General features: G+C 37.2%; 2 protein-coding genes across 3 annotated transcripts in view; one reads left to right on the top strand and one right to left on the bottom strand.

The window, feature by feature from the left end:
- Positions 1–8,671, bottom strand: part of LOC113234845 (DENN domain-containing protein Crag-like) — a 23,467-nt gene extending 14,796 nt beyond the window's left edge. Inside the window, exons 1-9 of the mRNA XM_026470368.1 lie at positions 8,634–8,671; positions 6,562–6,748; positions 4,859–5,025; positions 3,862–3,993; positions 2,602–2,831; positions 1,887–1,990; positions 1,681–1,816; positions 439–550; positions 163–360 (exon numbers count right to left, since the gene is read on the bottom strand). Coding sequence (XP_026326153.1) covers positions 163–360; positions 439–550; positions 1,681–1,816; positions 1,887–1,990; positions 2,602–2,831; positions 3,862–3,993; positions 4,859–5,025; positions 6,562–6,748; positions 8,634–8,671 — 1,304 coding nt within the window. The remainder of the gene's footprint in view (positions 1–162; positions 361–438; positions 551–1,680; positions 1,817–1,886; positions 1,991–2,601; positions 2,832–3,861; positions 3,994–4,858; positions 5,026–6,561; positions 6,749–8,633) is intronic.
- LOC113234628 (cytochrome P450 4C1-like) lies at positions 8,662–19,741 on the top strand. 2 transcript variants are annotated; one of them, XM_026469985.1, is made up of 9 exons: positions 8,662–8,835; positions 10,212–10,321; positions 12,506–12,596; positions 13,286–13,468; positions 14,936–15,324; positions 16,662–16,730; positions 17,811–17,979; positions 18,990–19,169; positions 19,325–19,741. In XM_026469985.1, exons 1-9 carry the CDS (start codon positions 8,685–8,687, stop codon positions 19,486–19,488), a joined length of 1,506 nt encoding a protein of 501 aa, XP_026325770.1. In that variant the 5' UTR covers positions 8,662–8,684; the 3' UTR covers positions 19,489–19,741. The 2 variants fall into 2 exon arrangements, with proteins under 2 accessions (XP_026325770.1, XP_026325771.1); XM_026469986.1 differs by having other exon boundaries at positions 8,816–8,835; positions 10,165–10,321.

Raw genomic sequence — 19,741 nt, 5'->3', positions numbered from 1 at the left:
CATATTGATACTACCTATCAAAATAGAGCATTTTTCATTAATATTAGAAAAAATAAACAGGCGGACTCTATTTGAAGAAGTATATTTTAATAATTACATGTGCAACTTAACGTATGAAAGCGTTAGAGATAAAAGAAAGCAAAGGTACAGGAAAGCTTATACCCTTGGTGGTCCTCGGCGGGGTCGTCTTGGAAGGAGTTGGATCTTCGGTGGAACAGCTTGGGACTGACGCTCAGCTCGTGCTTGGGGAGGATCGGTTCGTCTTCCGGGGGCGGAGGGGGAGGGGGTGGCTCCGAAGGAGGAGGCTCGCTGAGGGCGCCCAGAGGGTCGTCCGAAAGGACCGGTGTACGAGGAGACAACCTGTGGAACAAAAAAATCGTGTACATATATGGATTGTCTGATCGCATTTCGATATAAAATAATGACAATTATAGTTACTTGAGTGGGGAAGATTTGACGTCTTCCGATAAAGTTCCACCAGATGTCTCTTTCTCATACTCCTCGGGAAAACTGAGCGTCCTTGAACACCTCGACTTCGAGGTTGGAGTGCCTGCAGGAGTCCAAATGCAGAGCGTCAGGAGGTAGTTCCACAAAATGTTGACCATGCACACCCTCAATAATACAAGAGACGACAATTGAAAAGTAATTTTTGGGAAATTTGGTTAGAGCTAAATGTAATAAAATTAGGATATATTACTTTTATTTCATATACATAATTTACCACGAGCTTTCGGTGAAGAAAAACATCGCGGGGAAACTTGCACACATCTCTGCGAAGCGTAGCATTATTATTATTTACGTTACTTAAATTTTTGTGACTAATATGGTGATGATGTTCATTTATATTTAGTGGAATTACTCTACTAGTTTGTTATAATTATTATACAAAGGTCGAACACGAAGAAAAATTCCTTCGACTTGACAGGACACAAACCTGCGTCCGTGCCAAATCAGGGCCACCTGTCAGGTCGGAAGAATATTTCTTTAAATTCGATCTTTGTGTTAATAATAATAGTTACTTTTTGTATTCCGTCACATTGGTCTTGGGGGTGCGAAATGCGTTTTACTATAAGGTACTAAACCAAGATTACATATCAGATACATGATCTCTGTGACAGTTCATAAAAACCCGTAAAATATAACCTTGTAACGATGTGCATACGTTTTTTTATCCTCGTTATTAAATGAATACGTTTTGTTAAGTAAATGCATTAAATGGAAGTAAAATAACACCAAACCAATGTTTATTTGTGAGAAACGAGCGGAAAAACTTTTTTTAATTAATTCATTTTTACGGCAACGTGCAAAGGTTACTTTATTACACTGGCTTTGATAGAGAAGAGACATATCGATAAAAAGTTTTTGATAAATTAATGAAAAATGTACAGCGCGTGTATTCATTGTTAAGGTCGAATTTTATTTATAAATTTTTTGTAATCTATAACTTTACGACGTTGATAAATGTTGTTAGAAACTTACTAAAATGTTAATTGAAATTGCATTCGAATTACAGTCGCGTGTTTTATGTCTTCAGTACAATACAATACGTTTTACACACATATATACATCGTTCAGAACACGTCAGAAAAATGAAGCAACTAAAGAGAACTGTCGCTTCAAAATCGGATACTCCGAAAACGTAACGACGGCACGTCGTCCCTACGACTTCGGAGGCCGTACCGGCGGAGCAGGAGAGCCGGTGCAGGCCGTGCTGGCCGTGCAGGCTGTGCAGGATCTGCGCGTCGCCGGCGAAGCTCTCGGAGCGCGACAGCAGGCGCCGCTCGCCGCCCAGCGGGCCCTCGCCCACCGCCATCGCCTGCGGACAGACGTCCTTCAGCGCCGGTCGCGACCCCGCCCCGCCCGCCCCGCAACGCCCCGCCACCCACCTGTCTCTTCTCCGCGACGGCCAAGGGCGCGCCGCGGCCCTCGCCCTCCAGCGAGCTGCTCCGCGGCCGCGTGGCCTCGCTGAGGTCCGGGTTGGACGGCAGGCCTGTCGGGGACACTGTTATTCGGCAACTGGCACCGACGGCCTCCGCGGCGACTTGTGGGTGATAGCGGAATGAGACAATGAGATAGCTGCGTTTTAGTAGGGAATTGACGTCCCGCCAACTGCGGAGGGAGTGTGAATGTGCGTTATTGTCCACTGCTCTAAAATGTTCATAATCGCGACAATCGAATGTACTCCTTTCGAACAATTGTATACCGCTTACTTTGGTATTCTTTTTTGTTTTGTGTTTGTCTCTTTCGTATTTTCGTCGCGAAAACGAGATCAAGTGAGAGCAGCGATAACGAAAATACAGTAAAGGATTGTACTTCGCTAAATTTAAGACAAGAAGCAATATTACTTTTTTATTGTATATTTTCTTCTCCTTAGTCTTTTATTAATTCCTAATATTGTTCGAGAAAAGCATTATGTACGCCTCGACGGCAACGGGGATCGCCCGACTCGTATTAATACAAGGTCTCGCCGGTGGCCCCTCGCTCCCCGGCTTCTGCGACGCCGTGCTGTCCCCGATGTTCCTGCGACGTAAAGCGCCCGGTCCAAGAGACGTCTCCGAAGGCTGCGACCGCTCTGCAAAGGAAACGCGGTCGCAGGCCCACCCGAGATGAGGATGCCCGCGGCCGCGGACATGGCGTGCGCGTGCGGCCGGCTGGCGCTGGTGCGGATGATGTTGTCCTGGCGGCACAGCGCCTCGAAGGCGCTGCACTTGGCCGCGGCGTCCTCGCCCGGCTCCAGGCTGCCGTCCGCCCCCGCCCCCGCCCCCGCCTCCGCCTCGCCCGCCGCCCGCAGGGCGCCGCTGCCTGCGACAACACCAACCTCGCTGAAGGGTCTCATGGGGCCAAATTTTGCCTAACACGGTTTCCGGAAGACGCTGGTTCGAACCCAACCGCTTCGATGCTTCGAAAGTGTTCGACATAATTACTGTTAAGTGTGTGTATTTTGTAAGCGCAGACCGAGTCGCAGTCAACAAAGATTAAATCTTTGAAACTTCTTAAATTCCTAAAAAACGTGAGTCGTACTTTCAAAATATAAAAAAAAAGGTTTCAGTTGTTAAATTTTTTACACGAATTAATTTTTAGTTTATGTATATTCCGTTGCGCGTTTCTTAATTATTTGTTACCATGAAGCCAATGCTTTATACATAAATAAATAAAATCTTTCAAAATATGCTGTATTCATACACATGTATTCATACAAGCTATGCTTAGTTTAGGTACCAGTCTTTTACAAACATAATATAAACACCATTTTTGTCTATCTTTCTTTGTCCAAATTCAGTTGTTATGTTACATAATGCGCCTGTAAAATAATGCAAACGTGCCCGGGAAGTGTGTTTAGAGTTGTGTGTAGAAGTGTGTATTTATTTCTCTCTTGTGGAGAGAAATAAATACATTATTATAAAATACACCGTAAAAGTAACCGATTTTATTAGGTAACCCCATTTACGAACAAAATAAAAAATTCTATAATCATTTTAACATAAAATATAACTTACTGATAAAACACAACATTTAAACAATTTTCTAATCGTTATCGGATATCACATTCGTCATTCAATCTAAACACACTTCCCGGGCACGTTTGCATTATTTTACAGGCGCATTAGAATCGACACAAACGCAACAACCTGCTTTTAGAGCCTCTACAGCGTCGTATATGCGCGACATCTGCATGAACAAAACACGCCGGTGCCCACTCGAAGGCTAAAATTTACAAGTTTGACTTGGAAAATCTTTCTTAGGTCCCCATTTTTACTTAACCGAAGCTACACTGTATTTTTGCTAACCTGACAATGCAGTAGGTAATTGACATAAATTATCCTTCATGCGATTGGTCCGTCTGAAGTTTCCAACGTTCACAACTTACTACCATATGACGTGGCCTGCAAGTTAGCGCCCGCCGCGCGGCTCGCCCTGACCGCGCCCGCTTTCCGGAACAGAGCTGCTCCCATCACAGCTATCCGAAGTTTGTTCCACAACAATTGTGAGCCGCTGCAACAACAAGGTTGCGCAAACAATCAAAGAGCTAGTTCTGTACACGTAATAATAAGTCAGACTGACTCGCTAATAACTTGCGGTGGGTCATTTCTGTGGCGTGTGGTTTCCAGCGCGAATGCACAAAGCGCCGCTGCTTGATAGAGCACGTACCAACTGTGCGTTTGAACCCGAGTTCGTGACCCCGGCTGTACTATTGAGGGGAGTCGGCACTCCCGTTTAAAAATTCAAAATGTTTGTTTTAGACCACCGGGCAAACCGAAATGTAAAAATAATAATTTATATTTTATGCCTTTTATAAAACATATGTTACTAAAAGTTTACAATTAATTTTGAGGCACATTATAACATTTATTAATTAATAAAATTTAGTTTAAGTATTTTTCTCATCGCGCACTAAACGCAACTCAAACGCATATAACATGATTTTCTGGCAACACCATTCTCCCTCTCACCCGCTCCCCGTTACCTCAAAACCGTCGTCCGAGTTAAATATCTTAAGAGTACAAGTGTCCGCGAGTAATACTCAAAATAAATTATAAAAAGCTCATTCAATAATATTATAAATCCCATGAAACTTATATTCGCAAATCAAAAAGTGCAGACATTGTAGTGAGACCATAAGAAAACCTTGGATATTGTATTAAACTCAATTACTGGACGTGCAGGTGCGACGAGGTAAGTCCTGGCCCTTCCAAGTATTATCTCAAGTACATCTGTTCTCTGGTTCTAAAATACCCGTTCAAGAGACTGAAGTCCATACTAGGAATAAATTCGTGTTACAGATCTGATATGATTAGGCACGAGCAAGTGTAACATATGTTGTGCTTGTAAAATTTCTATCATAGATCTGCGTGTGTACCTGGGCATGTCCTGACACCAATTAGCTTCCAGCACACATCGGTTGTAATAGCCATAAGTGAGAGCGTTAGGCTGCAAACCCGCTCGTTTCATGAGGAACAGAAGCCTCACCGCCAGCACCGGCAGCGAGTGGACACCGCATAGCTGCATCATGACGCGGTAGCAAACCTGTAAAGGCATAGATTATTAAAACTGGGGAACTGTCAATAGAATTAGTAAAAACGTAATGTAGTGTATTCATAACTCATTCTATGTAGAAACAGACTGTATAAGAATAATAATAGTTTATTTTCTTTACCAGTTTACAATCATAGTAATAGGAGTCACGTTTTAGGCATAGTGATCATTGCCCTACCAACAAATGGACGTCAGGTACGCGCTAAGAAGTGTACGCACTTATAGGGCGTTAAAACCGCATATAGAGCTTCAAACGCGCAACAGTCTTCGTTTGTTCGACTAACAGCGCGGTTGTCAATCATACAGTACTATCTAATAATAACTTGTACAAATTACTGCGGTAAAGTGTAAAAACAGGATTTTGTATCATATTTTCACTAAACAAATATATTGTGTTATCATAGTTATCATTTAAAAGTGTTATTTTGTACAGTTGTATAGAATTTAATTTATATATAAATGAATTGTAAATATACATTACAAAAGCAAACAAAATAATCAAATAGCTAACTGTCCTTTTTCTACACATTGCATGCGCAAAAGATGGAAAGAGACCGATTTCGGAATTACGGATATTATTGACTTTACGTTTAGTTGGAATAACTATCGGTACATTTCTATAGTACACGCTTATTTTCACATTTGTAATATTTGTATGTATGTATCTGCCCTACTCTTTATTATTTCTTTAAGTGAATTTGTACAAAATTCGATATAATAATATATGTAAAAATTAATTAATATTAAAGGCTCTCCATTACTCTTGTGTTCAAGTAATTTTCAGTCGAAGCAAAATATGGTGTATTTTGTTAAATTTCCAGTAGAAGCTGAATATGTTGTTTTTCGGGCATCAATTGTTGCAAGCAAAATTAGACAATAATGCAATGACTTTACATTTTAAATTAAATGTTTTAGTTCTTTTTACACTTCGTTACATGTCACTACGTTTGTAGGTTATCTTCGGACATTTTTTTCGTGAAGTTTGTATTAGACCCGACGGCCATTTGTGGGTAGGGCAATGATAGTAATGCCTGTGATAGAAAACTCCGCACTTCTACTAAAACCACAGCTTTGTAATATTTATTTAGTCGCCGCGAAGCTCCTTGTGAAAGAGTCCGTCCAGGGATGTACTGCCGCCAAGCAGTAACGTAAATATTACTGAGTTCCGGTTTTAAGAGTGAAATTACGGGCACATGGGACTTGTCAACTTAAGTGCCGCTCAGATCTTTTTTCAGAGATTTAAAATAGCACTGCAACCTTTATGGACAGGCGTGTCGCTTACCACCAGGCGCACTACTTGTTCGTCCCGTCTCTTGGTATCATAAAAAAACCCATCCACAAACCAAATATATGCAATACAAAAGATCAAATTATTATGTTCGCTAATGCCTGTTTTTAGGTCACCAGATCTCCAGCACTAGGTAACCTTCTGCAACCCTAATACACAATTGCGCGTAAGCCTTTGGTTAGATATCACATTTTCGTCGCAATAATCGCTGATAAAGAATGTTTCGTGGTGTCACTCACCTCATCGCAAGGTACCCTCAACTTGGTGGCTCGTTCGAGGAGCTCGAAGGCTTCCCTGAGCGTCGCATGCTCCTTTCCCCGGTTCAGCATGATGCGGCACGGCAGCGACAGGAAGTACAGAGAGTAGCACGCGCCGAGAAGACATTTGGCCCAGCCTTCGGGGGATCGGCTGGCTTTGCGGGCCAGTCTGTGAAAAATACGATTAACGTTAAAATTAATGAGCAATTAAATCTTTATGACATGTGGAAAGCTTTTGGAAGGGTTTAATGTTTAACATGTTGTATCATAAAGTATCAGAATGATTAATCTATAACTTAAGATCATCTGTAAATAAAAGTGACTTATAAGGATTAATGCAACCTGATGCTGGCTAACATTAAAGCTATTCAAGGTTAGGGCTAATTACTAGACAATTGCTTAACATCGTCGCTTAACGTCCGAGCGTTCGTTAATTTCATATAAAAATACTGTAATAAAAATAATATATATTGATGTGAGTGCATCTATTTAAAACACTTTTACTACAAGATATTCTTTGGTTGCACCCCTCTTTCCAACTCTTCAATTTCTATACTCGTAGGTTACCTGGAAGATATTGCTACTTGACTTTGCTGACTTTGCTGAGATCAAACGGTATATTAATTACACTAAGAACTGATAGCTATTATCTACATATTTATATTTTAACTGTCATTAAAAATAAATTTTGCACTAAGCCGTAAACAATTGTACATGTTGCGTAATAAAAGTGGGACCTATTTGAACTGGTTATCTTTGTTATGATCGTTATGTAATTTTTTTAATCGAGAAAGGGTTTTCCTTTACAAAATGTGAGCGGTTTTTTTTTATAATTCTAAGTAAGGGCACGAACAAGTAGTGCGCCTAGTGGTAAGCGACACGCTTGTCTATAACAGTTGCAGTGACACTCAGACTTGTAAATCACAAAAATCTGAGGGGCACTGCACCTGACATCCTGATATATAAGTTGACAAGTCCCACGTGCCTGTAATTTCACCAGCACACTTACTTTTCGAAACCGAAACGCAGTAATGCTCACATTACCGCTTGGCGACAGAAATTGATAAAGTGGCAGTACTTTCCTGGATGCTAATACCACTAATGCATAGGCGATATGGAATATCTCATTTAGTTAGAATAAAATTTCTTTTAAATTTGTATTGAATTGATATTCAATTATTTTTATGTGAAATTACTCCACTAGTTTGTTATAATTATTAATACAAAGATCGAACACTCAGATAAAATTCCTTCGATCCGGTCGGATTCGAACCGACGTCTTCTGGCATACCGTGTCAGACGCTATACCAATTAAGCCACGGAACGCACCAGCCGACCTCACGAATTTTTCTATATGCTTGCGTCGTATCTTTGTACTTGGTTTTTCAACGACTTTTTAGCCGTAGCGCCATCTATGAGAAATCTATGATATTTCGTCACCTTTCTGAGTGTTTTTTCGTCTGACATTTTTTCTGAGTGTTCGATCTTTGTATTAATAATTACAATAAAATTTCTTGTTTGAAAAAAATATTTTAGAATTCAGGATTATACACATAATGTACATACTCAAGCCATTTGGATTCCAACTGAGGTAAGAAGAGACTCTCAATCACAAGGCAAATCTCTCTTGCTTCACTTACATTCATCAATATTTTCATGCAAGCTCTGTTATTCTCTTCATTACGCCCTCCAGCTTTTTAAGAACATTCTCAATGTGATCTAAAACGTCTTTCGTGGCCATCCTTTTGCGTTGTTCCCTTCCACATCGTCGTTACACCGCTCTACTATCAACCATCTGCATCATGTGCCCAAACCACAATTTTTCTGCTCAATATTAATAAAAATAATTCATAATAAATATACTACAATGCAACCGCGAGTCCGAAACGAATTAAAATTGTATGTGTGTTGGAAGTTCTTTTGCTTTGAGATACCGTACACTAGTAAAACAAAAATTTTAAAACTTTAGACTCTGTGGGCCAGTTGGATAACATTTTAACCCTACATCACAAGACAACAGTTTGCGTTAGGCAAAAGTTATCTCAATACATTACTGGATCTCATCAGTAATGCAAGACTCAGTCACATCCATTGAAGAAAGCAAAATGATAGTGTATTTAGTGTTAATTATACTACTTTTGTGGGCACTAGATTGGTACTTTAAGAATAACGAGAAAATACGATTGGTTAGAAAGTTACCGTGTCCCAAGGAGCATTTTATTATTGGAAATGCATTGACTCTCCTCGTTAATCCAGGTGAGTCGATTGATTATGACCAATGGTCGGGGTGGTGTTCCACATATATAGACACATGTATAGATATAGCTATAAGGAGCGACATAGAGTTGTTAACACCAATAAATATAATTAATTACTGTTTCGAATTCCGGATTCCCAGAAATGGTTTTACTGCATCGTAGGACAAAACTACTGACCTAGGAAGTCGAAGTTGGATTTTAATATAATTTTAATGATGCCGTGTAAAAAATGCAGTAGATAAGTGACCTTTTACAAAAACAGAGAATAAAAGAGTAACGAGATTGGTCACTCTCCGCCGGCCCTAGTTTTAGATATAGCATGGCGCCCCGCATATTGACGGTCATATTGGCGGAATGGCGAGATTTGCTGGTTTGCTAGTAGATCTTAAGAAAAAAATGTAATTTAAAATTTTATTTACGAATTTTGGGACATTTTAGTTTGCATGACAATCGTTGTGATCGTGCTCTAAAAGTATTTTATTTACATTCGAAAACACAGTACAACAGATGTTCATAAATTCGAACTACTAGCAGAAATTTCGTATTTTAAAAGGGAAACGTTGACACTAGGTAATTTTAATACGTTTTATTAAAAAAAACTGCTGGACGCTTAAACTAGACAAAAAAGTGATATTTTTGACGGTCTTACCCATGTACGGTTATTTATCTTCTTGAATAGAATAAATAGAGGAGTTTCTTTCAACTGGAAATACGGAATTCGAAAAAAGTAATTAATTAATATTTGGTGGTTTTAATAACTCTATATCGCTCCTTGTAGCTATATATATACACACATCTTTATATGTGAAACACCTTTTTTCCACCATTGATTATGACAAATTTAAAGACAATCTTCGCCATCTTGAGGGAATTTTGAGAACTACAGTCTTCTAATTGCGCTGATATAACGATTTATTTTAAACTCTACTTCCTGGATAATACCTGTTTGTTTTTTGTCTGTTAAAGAATGTAATGAATGGAGAAAAACAAAGAGACTTATTAGTAACAACACTGTTGTAGAGTCCATGCTACCTAATCTTGACCACCGCAGAAAAAAGACTTCAAATCGGTTTTCTATTGGATCATTTCCTTCATTCCTTTCATTTTCACCAGCGCTTAGCTTCCTAATGCGCCTGGCAGAGTAATATAATGCACTACCGTCGTCCACGGCGTCTGTGTTTCCTACAAACTACAATTTAGGACTATTCAAAGCTAGAGTGAATAGGCAAATTTTAGACAAACGCCGTTCCTTCGTCACATTGAGATTGTGACCAAGTGTGTGTCTATTTTATATAAAATAATAACAAAAATATATAATTTGCTGTAGAAGTGCCACTATATTTGGGTAATTAATGCTCTGTTTACAATATACAGTTGAATTGTTGAAACTAAGTGCAGAGTGGAATACAAAATATGACGGACTATTCGGATGGTGGATGCCATTTCACGGTTCTGTCAACATTAGTCGTCCCGAGGACATCGAGGTATGTACAACAAACAAGTTTTTCTGTTCTCCGCGTGTAGTCACTTAAGGGTACAAGTGTTCACGATGCTTACCAGATATCATTAATAGTAAGATCATTAATATAATTTTGTATTAGTCGAAACAATAACGTCCTAATAAACAATGACGTCCAATAAATATATATGCTTAGGCAATTCACATTACGTGTTATATAATTTATTAGAGTGAATAATATACAGCATGGAACGGAACGACCGACAAAGCCATAAAGTCTGAAGAGTCTTAAATATGTACTTAATTGTACTGAAAGTCTTTTGCTCTAAGTGTAATAGTTTCCGAGTTATTCAATGACAAAGATTTGCTTGAAAAGTCCATGTTGTCAACCCTAAATCATACAATCAACAGCTGTTTGGGAACAACTACTAGTTAGAAAATAAATTTGTAAATTATACATTTTTAATAGGTCGTTAACCTCCATCATTGATCAGCAAATAATACCCCACCAGTCGATTCCTTTGATCAATGATCATATGAATGATGATGAATTGTGCGGGTATTTTATTTTATTACTTCGAGCAATGATGTCACACTTGTAAACAATAGATGCGCAATCTGCGCCTCCAAACGGTACCCACGGCACTGGTGCCTACAGGCATCTTGAATTCGAGTGAGTACAACGTCACCGAGACGCGACAAAAAGTATCAAAAATGATGAAATATGTAATTAAAATTTGCAATTCTCGGTTCGAAAATGATCATAAAACTGCTGAGGTTACTTTCCACAGGAAAATTTGCTTTTGTTTGTTTAGATTGTCGTAAATAAAAATGAAATAAATTTATTTTAAACATCAATGTTGCGAGTAAATTTTCATTTGCCCATAATATTGGGAGTTAACCTTTTTGAAGTTACTAACGTTAACGTTAGTTAGTAACGTTTTAACGTAAAGTGTAACCGTAATACAATTAATGCGTAATATTATTAAAAATTAGATAGCGTCTTGGTGTATGTAGTAGTAGTAGGTAAATAACTTACGACTGTTGTATGGAGTGTCCGGGGTGTGGTTGTGGTGGGACCCGGAAAAATTTAGAAAAGTAAATTTTTTTAAGTGACCTAGTTAGGAATTAAATTCATATTGACTGCGTCATAAGACTACCATAAGTAAATTAAATAAACACGTTCTGTAACATGCGTCAAGTACTTAATTTATAATAGTAGCGTAAAATAAAACGCAGCCAAATGCGATTCGCAAAAATCCCCACAAAAAATTTGCGTGTTGCTTTGAAATCGCCGTCTGGAGTTGCACTTGTTACTTATTTATTTATTATTGATACCATTATCGCGAGATCGTTATTTTGTATAAGTCTATTTTCAATTACATTTGGAAATACTTTTTATTCATAGTACAAAAATTTATTCACTTCAAAACGAAGAGTTCAACATTTAAAACTAAATTTATTAAAAATCCTATTTTAGCTTGAGTTGAGTAGTTGCAATTTTAACAAATGTGATGTAAATAAATCGTTTAATGGAGGTCTGATAGAACACCTCCACGGTTCGTTTTCTTATTATTTTTGAGTATAGTAGAGAGTAAAGTCAATATCTGCACAAGAATTTTTTAACTGTACTTATTTTACATTTACAGTAAATAAAACTCACGTATTTAAGGTTCTTAATGTGGTACTTTAAGCTTTGTCGGTCATTCCGTTCCACCCGGTCTATTTTTTAAATTATTTTGCTTCAATCAACTTCGCATGTGTGCCATCCAATGCTGAAAATGAAGACGAAAAACGTTTTTCGATATCCCAACGATATGGTCTCGTGAACTCAATACACGGTATTGTTCACACTCAAGATTTGTCTCACTGATGTTCTCGTCTCTATACGGCAATGAACGACTTTGACAACGCAACGGTTTTTGTATTGTGTTGCATTAGCATACTATAATCTTGTGAATATTAAAATTAGAAATAAAATTAAGAAAATAGGGAAGCCAAACAACGGTGGACGATGCAAATTCATCGAAATAGGTTCAATGCCACTTCTCACGTCGCACTGAGATCGAGCAAGCGACGTTACATTTGAATTTCGAATGTCTGTAATGATTTATTTCTTAATGAATATTAATTCCATATTCACAATTGATTATCAATTTATGTCTATTTCTGATGTTAATGGGATATTAAATTTTTTGCTTCGTTTCAGACGGTAATGTCAAGTTCAAAACACATTGAGAAAAGCTTACCGTACTACATTCTAAAGGATTGGTTACGAGAAGGACTGCTTTTGAGTACTGGTAAAACTTCGATGTATTAATAAAATCATAAATTTCTATAGATTGTGTAATAGGTGGACGTCCACCCACTACACATCGCACTTGCTGTGAGGGTGTACGCCATAGTTCGCCACGTTGACTCCATTCAGGTCAGTGGACTTCACATGTTTTACACGTTGTGAACCTTCTTCGCTATGCGTATTTTCCTCCACGATTAGCAAGAGGTAGTTGTACAAAATATTCACAAATGCACGTAACTTAGAAATTGAAATGTTAAATTCACTACATCAGAAGCTTTATTACGAATAGATAAGTTTAAAGTTTCATTACTATTTTATTCTTGTGCTAATGAGTTCCATTGAGTTGCTTTATAAAGGGTGTTTGCTTGGAGGCGAGAAATAATTCTAAATAAATAAGTGGTTGGTTTATAAAAAAATAAGAATTCTTTAAATATAGTATACTGCACATAAGAAATGATAATGCACGTTTCTCAGGATAAGCTCATGTACAACAGGCGCGTTACTGTTAAGTTGCAATTTCTTCTAGAAAATTAGAGATGCAAAGAGGGTGCAACCGATGTATTATCTCTATTCTAATGACAGTATTTTAAATAATACACTGTACAATGTTGAATAACTTATTTAAACTCCTTCCCTATTTCGTACAAACACCCGCAGATATAATGATGTGTCATACTTCTCTTATTCAAGGGTCAAAGTGGCAACGACGTCGCAAGATTTTAACTCCAGCATTCCATTTCAATATCCTGAAGCGTTTCTTTATCACACTCGAAGAAAACAGCCAACGCTTGATACAAAGTTTGGAAAAATCCAATGGGAAGACGATCGACATTATTCCTGTTCTGTCATTTTACACTTTAAGCGCCATCTGTGGTAAAATTATTTTTCTCAAACATGTGCGGAAACGACGTTCGTTTTTTTTTAACAAAGAATAGATAGAGCCTGATTTTTGCCTGATACAAAATTAAAAACAAATTACTTCCCGGCCTATCCCGGTAAATACATTTTTTTAATATTTGACAGTTATCTAAACTAACCAGATAGTGGTAGTTTTCCACCGGCGAGGCGAGAAGAGACGATGAAAGACGAGAATTGAAATCTCGCCCGCCTATTTGCACCAAAAGTTACCATTATTAGCTCGCGCGAGCCATCGCGATATCGCGCTGTGATTGTGGATAGTGAAGAATCAGTGTTGTTCAGTTCATCGAGCGATAAATACGCGACTGAAGTAATATGTCCCGTAAATTATTATTATTATATGTTAACGGAAGTAGAATCAGATGAAACCATCGTTTTTCAAATCTCAAATCGTGTAATTCCTCACAATCTCGCGCGAGAAATCATGTTTCTGTTAAAGAGTATAATGCTCTATGCCGGCAGCAATACTGTTCAATATTACATCAACAAATATTTCAATTTTTCAATTTCATCCTCGTCAATCCAGACCTTTTCCACCGAAGATAAGCGAGGAGAGAATTGAAATGTTGCCATACAAATTTATATTCTCATCTCGCCTCGTTGCGTCTTGCCACCTGGAAAACCACCTTAACTCGCGTATCTAAGTTAAATTTTTGCTCGACATGGTTCGAACCAGTCCGTGGTCCTTCATCGTGAGCTTCCGTGGTCCTTCATCGTGAGCTTCCGCGGCGGTGACTCGACGAAAAATGACCACGGACTAGTTTCTGTTTTCGAAAGTTTGAAATATGTCGAGCAAAAATTCGAGTTAAATACGTGAGTTATTCGTTAGTTTAGTTAATATGTCTGAGTCTTGCGGTGGTGTTCAATTTAAAATATTTGACAATTGCATACAACATCGAATTCTCAAAAAGGAACATGTCACAAAGCCAATTCGTCAGTTGGTTTTTTCAGTTCAGTGAATGTTTTTGTTTTTAATTTAAAAAAAAAATAGATTTATGGTTAAAAAGTGTTTTAAAAAGTTTACTAATGCTCAATTTATTTGTTTATCCACTTTTTATGAAAAAACATCCGAAAAATCTTGCATTCCCATTGTATGATAATCGCGAAAACCTAAGATCTCGACATCATCGTTTTTACTGAGATGTTTGTGTATGTTTGATAATGTTTTGTGTGTTCTTAACCATGACGGACTATGGCAGTATATCAGTGACGTCAATGTATTTCACAGCCTTCTGTAGCTGAGTAATAGATCCATTTGACATGTTCCGGCGCTGTTAATTTTTATTGTATGCTTGTCAAATAAAGTAATTTGGACTTTTCGATTTTTTACTTTTATGTTTCAAAATCTTCCTAAATTCATTAAGATATAATGGTAAATAACAGTGTTGCAGGGTTTAATTAATTTTTAAGAACATTTTTCAGAAACTGCAATGGGTACTCGGATGGACGAAGACGGACTGAGTTCGGTGGAAACGTACAAAGCTGCGATCTATAAACTTGGGAAGCTGTTTATTGATCGATTTAGCAGACCTTATTTAATGAGCAATATCATATTTAACCTTTTGCCTATTGGAAAGGAGACGAAAAGGCAATTAAAAATTGTTAAGACGTTTACAAAAAGTGTTATTACGGAAAGGAAGAAGTATATAGAGCAGAATGGGATTAAATTTCCAGAAGAAAATGATGAAGATTGGTCAATGGCGAGCAAGAAGAAAAAGATTGCAATGTTAGATTTGCTAATATCTGCTCAACATGAAGGTGTTATTGACGATGAGGGCATTCAAGAGGAAGTCGACACGTTTATGTTCGAGGTAAGACGGTGTTTAAATATAATTATTTATAACGCAAATTGCACAACGCACTTGTGAAGAAGAACCAAAAGTTGCCATATAAAATAGGGCGTCGTTGTCAAAAACCAAGTAATAAATTGCTTTAAACTGTAACAATTAAATTATAATGTATTATTATAAAATTGCTGCCGAGAAGCTAGGCATCCTTTTCAAGGTCAGCCAGTACTTCATTCTCGGTAGAGCAAAAATGTGATAGTTCAAAATCAACCAGGGAAAGTAGCAGTAGAGCTGCTTGTGAAAAAGTTCTTACCTTACTTATTATTTGTGCCGTCAGGCGTCAAGCAAATATGAGAGCATTACTGCGATCCGATTTGGAAGGGTACTGGTGAAATTACAGGTACTTGTTATGTCTCAATGTGACGGGTGCAGTAGCAATGTTGAGTGGTACTGCAACGGGTATGGACAGGCGTGTCGCTTACTACCAGGCGAACGACTTGTTCGTCGTGTCGCTTGATATCATAAAAAGTCCAAACCTCACCTCTTTCGTCAACATGTAGACATTTTTTTTAATTATAAATTTTAATGATTATCATTATTCAGAATCATTAAATGTGTAACGCGACAGAGCAGCGCAGTAAAGTTTTTTGTGAAAGAGTTCGTTCTGGGAAGTATTGCCAACTTACCCATCCCTGTCGCTAAGTAGTAACGTGAGCATCGAACATGTGAGCGTTTCGGTTTTGAAGCGTGAGGGTAAGGTGTTGGTGAAATTACTGACACATGGGACTTGTCAACCTTAAAACTCGACCAACGCGGAAAGTTGGATGTTTATTTTTATGGTTTTCTATCGGGTTTATTTCGGAGAATGTACGCAAGAATTTTATAATTTAGTTCTCCCCTCACTGTTCCTCCTTCGGTGGAATAGAAAGTCCAACACAAAGTTCGCATGAAAAGTTTTCCTTCCTTCTTAATGGCTAGAATGGATACATACACTACTAACGTCGTGTGTTTCCCGGAAAGTACAAATTAGGACTATTCAAGGCAGGACGTTAGGTTACATCATCGGTTAACATCAGTTGAGATACCAAGCGTGTGTCTATTTTTTTTTTAAATTTACTGAAAACCCAAAGCCTTGGACATATGAATTCATTATCATATTCAACGGCAATGATACATACAAATCATACAGCCCAAAATTTAAAAGAAAAAAGGAGAAATATCAATTTGCTTGTGTTATAAGATTACACAGATGATATATCTATCTACCAGGGTTAATTCAATTATTTAATTTAAAAAACAACTTTAGTCTTATGACAGTATTGTTTTTTTATTAGAGCGTTTTTTTACTCTGTTTCTTACAGGGACACGATACAACTGCGGTCGGGCTTACCTTTTGTTTGATGTTATTGGCCAATAACAAAAATGTCCAGGTAATACTGAATTAAATTTTGATTAACAATAATTTGCCATAATTCATGTAAAGATCGAACAAAACTCAAAGAAAAATTCCTTTGATCCGGCTGAACTCGAACCAGCGACCTCGCTATACCGGGTCTATTGCTCTCCCAACTGAGCTACGGAACGAGTCACTAAGCCTTACGGATTTCCCTATGTTCTTGCTGCAGATATTTGTTCTTGGTTTTAACAGCTTTTTTAGTCGTGGCGCTACTTGTGAGAAAACTATGTAAGTCTTTCTTCAGTTAGGCTTTCAATAATTTGCCGGCCAAAAATACCTAAACATGATTGCAGAAAATCATCAATCTTCAAAAAGTTCCTAAAGGTAAAGGTTAATAGGCTGGTGTGAGCGGAGGAGGCGAAACAGGTTTGTCTGGAGCGTAACGAGTTGAAAATTCGGATTGCGCATGCGATGGTTTTATATAATATTATTATTTTAAATATACCTAATACACCAGAAGGGTAGTTTCATAAAAATATGGTGCGCGAAGGCGCATCATAAACCGGTCAAATGTTGTCACGTGATTATTCTAACCAATGGAAAGTTCGATTTACAACAAAATTTAACACATTACTAAAGAAATTACTAAATTTTTTCTGAGTGTTCGATCTTTGTATTAATAATTATAACAAACTAGTGGAGTAATTTCACAAAAAATAATTGAATATCAATTCAATAAAAATTTAATTAATACAGTGAATAGCGACATCTCTCGCTAGGACTGGTAGCTGTAAAGGTACTAACTGGGTGATAAATCTGTAATAGATTTCTCATAGATGGCGCTACGACTAAAAAGTCGTTGAAAGACCAAGTACCAAGACACGACGCAAGCACATAGAAAAATTCGTGAGGTCCGTTGGTTCGTTCCGTGGCTTAGTTGGTATAGCATATGGCACGGTATGCAAGAAGACGTCGGTTCGAATCCGACCGGATCGAAGGAATTTTTTCTGAATGTTCGATCTTTGTATTAATAATTATAACATTACTAAAGACTTATTTTATTTGACTTTGTCTATTTCGTATTTGTTGAATAACTATTTTTGACGTATTCCAGGACAAAATAGTATGTGAACTAAATGAGATATTCGGGGATTCTCCACGACACGCCACAACAGATGATTTGTCTTCAATGAAGTACTTAGAATGTTGCGTCAAAGAATCGTTACGACTATATCCTCCTGTTCATTTCATAGGGAGGAAACTTGAGGAAAATGTAACGCTGGGTAAGCAGGAAGCTATGAGTGAGTGAATATAGAGTGAATGAATGTGGTACCAGGGTGACACGGGTTTAGTTATAGTGGCTGTAATTAATTACATTTTAAAAAGGTAATTTTGGACTTACACAAGGATGTATGAAGTTATTTTGTTCTATTATATATGTATATGTATAATATATTGTTATTTTACGCGTTATAACGCATGTGCGTATGCAGTAGTTCTTTTTTCTTTTTCTATTAAACGTTTTATTGGTTTGATAAGCACAAAATTTATTTTTAATATTATTTTTTTCTTTCGTTATTTATTATTGAAATGCATCACCACTTCTCAATTTTTTTAGTACTTAGTGGTTAACTGAGTTAGTGACACAATCATTACATATTTACTGTAAAAAAATAGTTATAAGTTTTAATTGTGTCTACTGTTTGTTGACGCAAATAAATAAATAAAATATATATAAAGTTAAGTTTAGGAATAAATATATGACAAAAAGAGTAAGGTAGGGTAAACTAGTAAAAGTAAATAACTACCTACACGATATTTAGTTCTCAAGATTTTTAATGACATAGATTGCTTAAGACATGATAAAAAATTAAGTAATGTACTCGTTTAGCTTGCGTTTTAGTGAATGTTTACTGTTAACTGACTAAATAAGTACAAGTACATGTTATTACATAAAATAAAATAATCAGATATACTCAAGAGCGCACATCTCGCCAACAAAGTGCAAAGCAGTTTGACGACTTAAATAAGTAAATTTTTGTACTTATTTGAATTATAACATTAAAAAATCACTAAACATTCGCTCACATAAATAATTATGTATGAACGTCACTTAGTAAATGACGTCATAGGTACATGCCGTCACAAGAATTTGTAACGTCGACATTGAGAAGAAACCGTTTTCCCGCTTCGCTGTGCTGCTTTAATAAACTGTTATTATATGAATTAAATTCAATTTAAAAAATGGTAACTGTACATATATATTAAGAAAATAATTATCAATTTCTTTCAGGTGGATACGAAATTAAATTAGGAACAAATTGTCACATCTTCATCTATAATCTACATCGCCGTGAAGACTTGTTCAAAAACGCTACTGTCTTCGACCCTGATCGGTTCCTGCCTGAGAACAGTGTCGGTCGACATCCCTACGCCTATACTCCTTTTAGTGCGGGATCTAGGAATTGTATAGGTGGTTATTTTATTAATTAGAGAAGTTGCATGTGAAACACTAATTTTGATTTAGATTTTTGTTATTTTAAACTGTCACGAATAAAATTTATTGCGCTCACGTAATTTTAGCGGAGTTTCGTGTGAAATTTTTCTAAGCCTATATATTTTTCACAGGCCAACGCTTCGCAATGATGGAAATGAAGTCGTGCGTGGCGGCAATCCTGCGCAAATTCGAGCTACAGCCGGTCACTACGCAGGAGGACGTCGTGTGCGCCTCAGACTTAGTGCTGAGAAGTGCTAAGCCCATTTACGTCAAATTTATTAAAAGAAATTTGTAAATCGTTACCATCGGGTATATAACCAGAAACAGAGACGAAATAAGGGCCATACACTCCGTTAACTCATCAGTGTTATATCACTTTTATATTTATATATAACCTCTCGTTTAACTGAAATAGTATAGCACCAACAACTGACCTGCGTGTACGTCTCCGTATATTCCAAAAAATATTCTGTATTTATTGTAATAAAGATAATATCTATAACAATGACGCGCAAAACATCTAATTACAAAACAAACGGAATTACATT

This window comes from Hyposmocoma kahamanoa, unplaced genomic scaffold (assembly GCF_003589595.1).
Source record: "Hyposmocoma kahamanoa isolate Upper Pololo Valley unplaced genomic scaffold, ASM358959v1 86, whole genome shotgun sequence".
Lineage (NCBI taxonomy): Eukaryota > Metazoa > Arthropoda > Insecta > Lepidoptera > Cosmopterigidae > Hyposmocoma > Hyposmocoma kahamanoa.
The sequence above is the reverse complement of the archived record's forward strand: the minus strand, read 5'-3'. Positions and strand labels throughout refer to the sequence as shown.

What these genes read in the sequence shown, in the direction of transcription:
- LOC113234628 (XM_026469985.1), top strand. Translation starts at nt 8,685, where the DNA reads ATGATAGTGTATTTAGTGTTAATTATACTACTTTTGTGGGCACTAGAT. An exon ending in GTCGTCCCGAGGACATCGAG is followed by an intron (nt 10,322 to 12,505) that starts GTATGTACAACA and finishes GCTTCGTTTCAG; the next exon opens with ACGGTAATGTCAAGTTCAAA. An exon ending in TGAGGAAAATGTAACGCTGG is followed by an intron (nt 17,980 to 18,989) that starts GTAAGCAGGAAG and finishes AATTTCTTTCAG; the next exon opens with GTGGATACGAAATTAAATTA.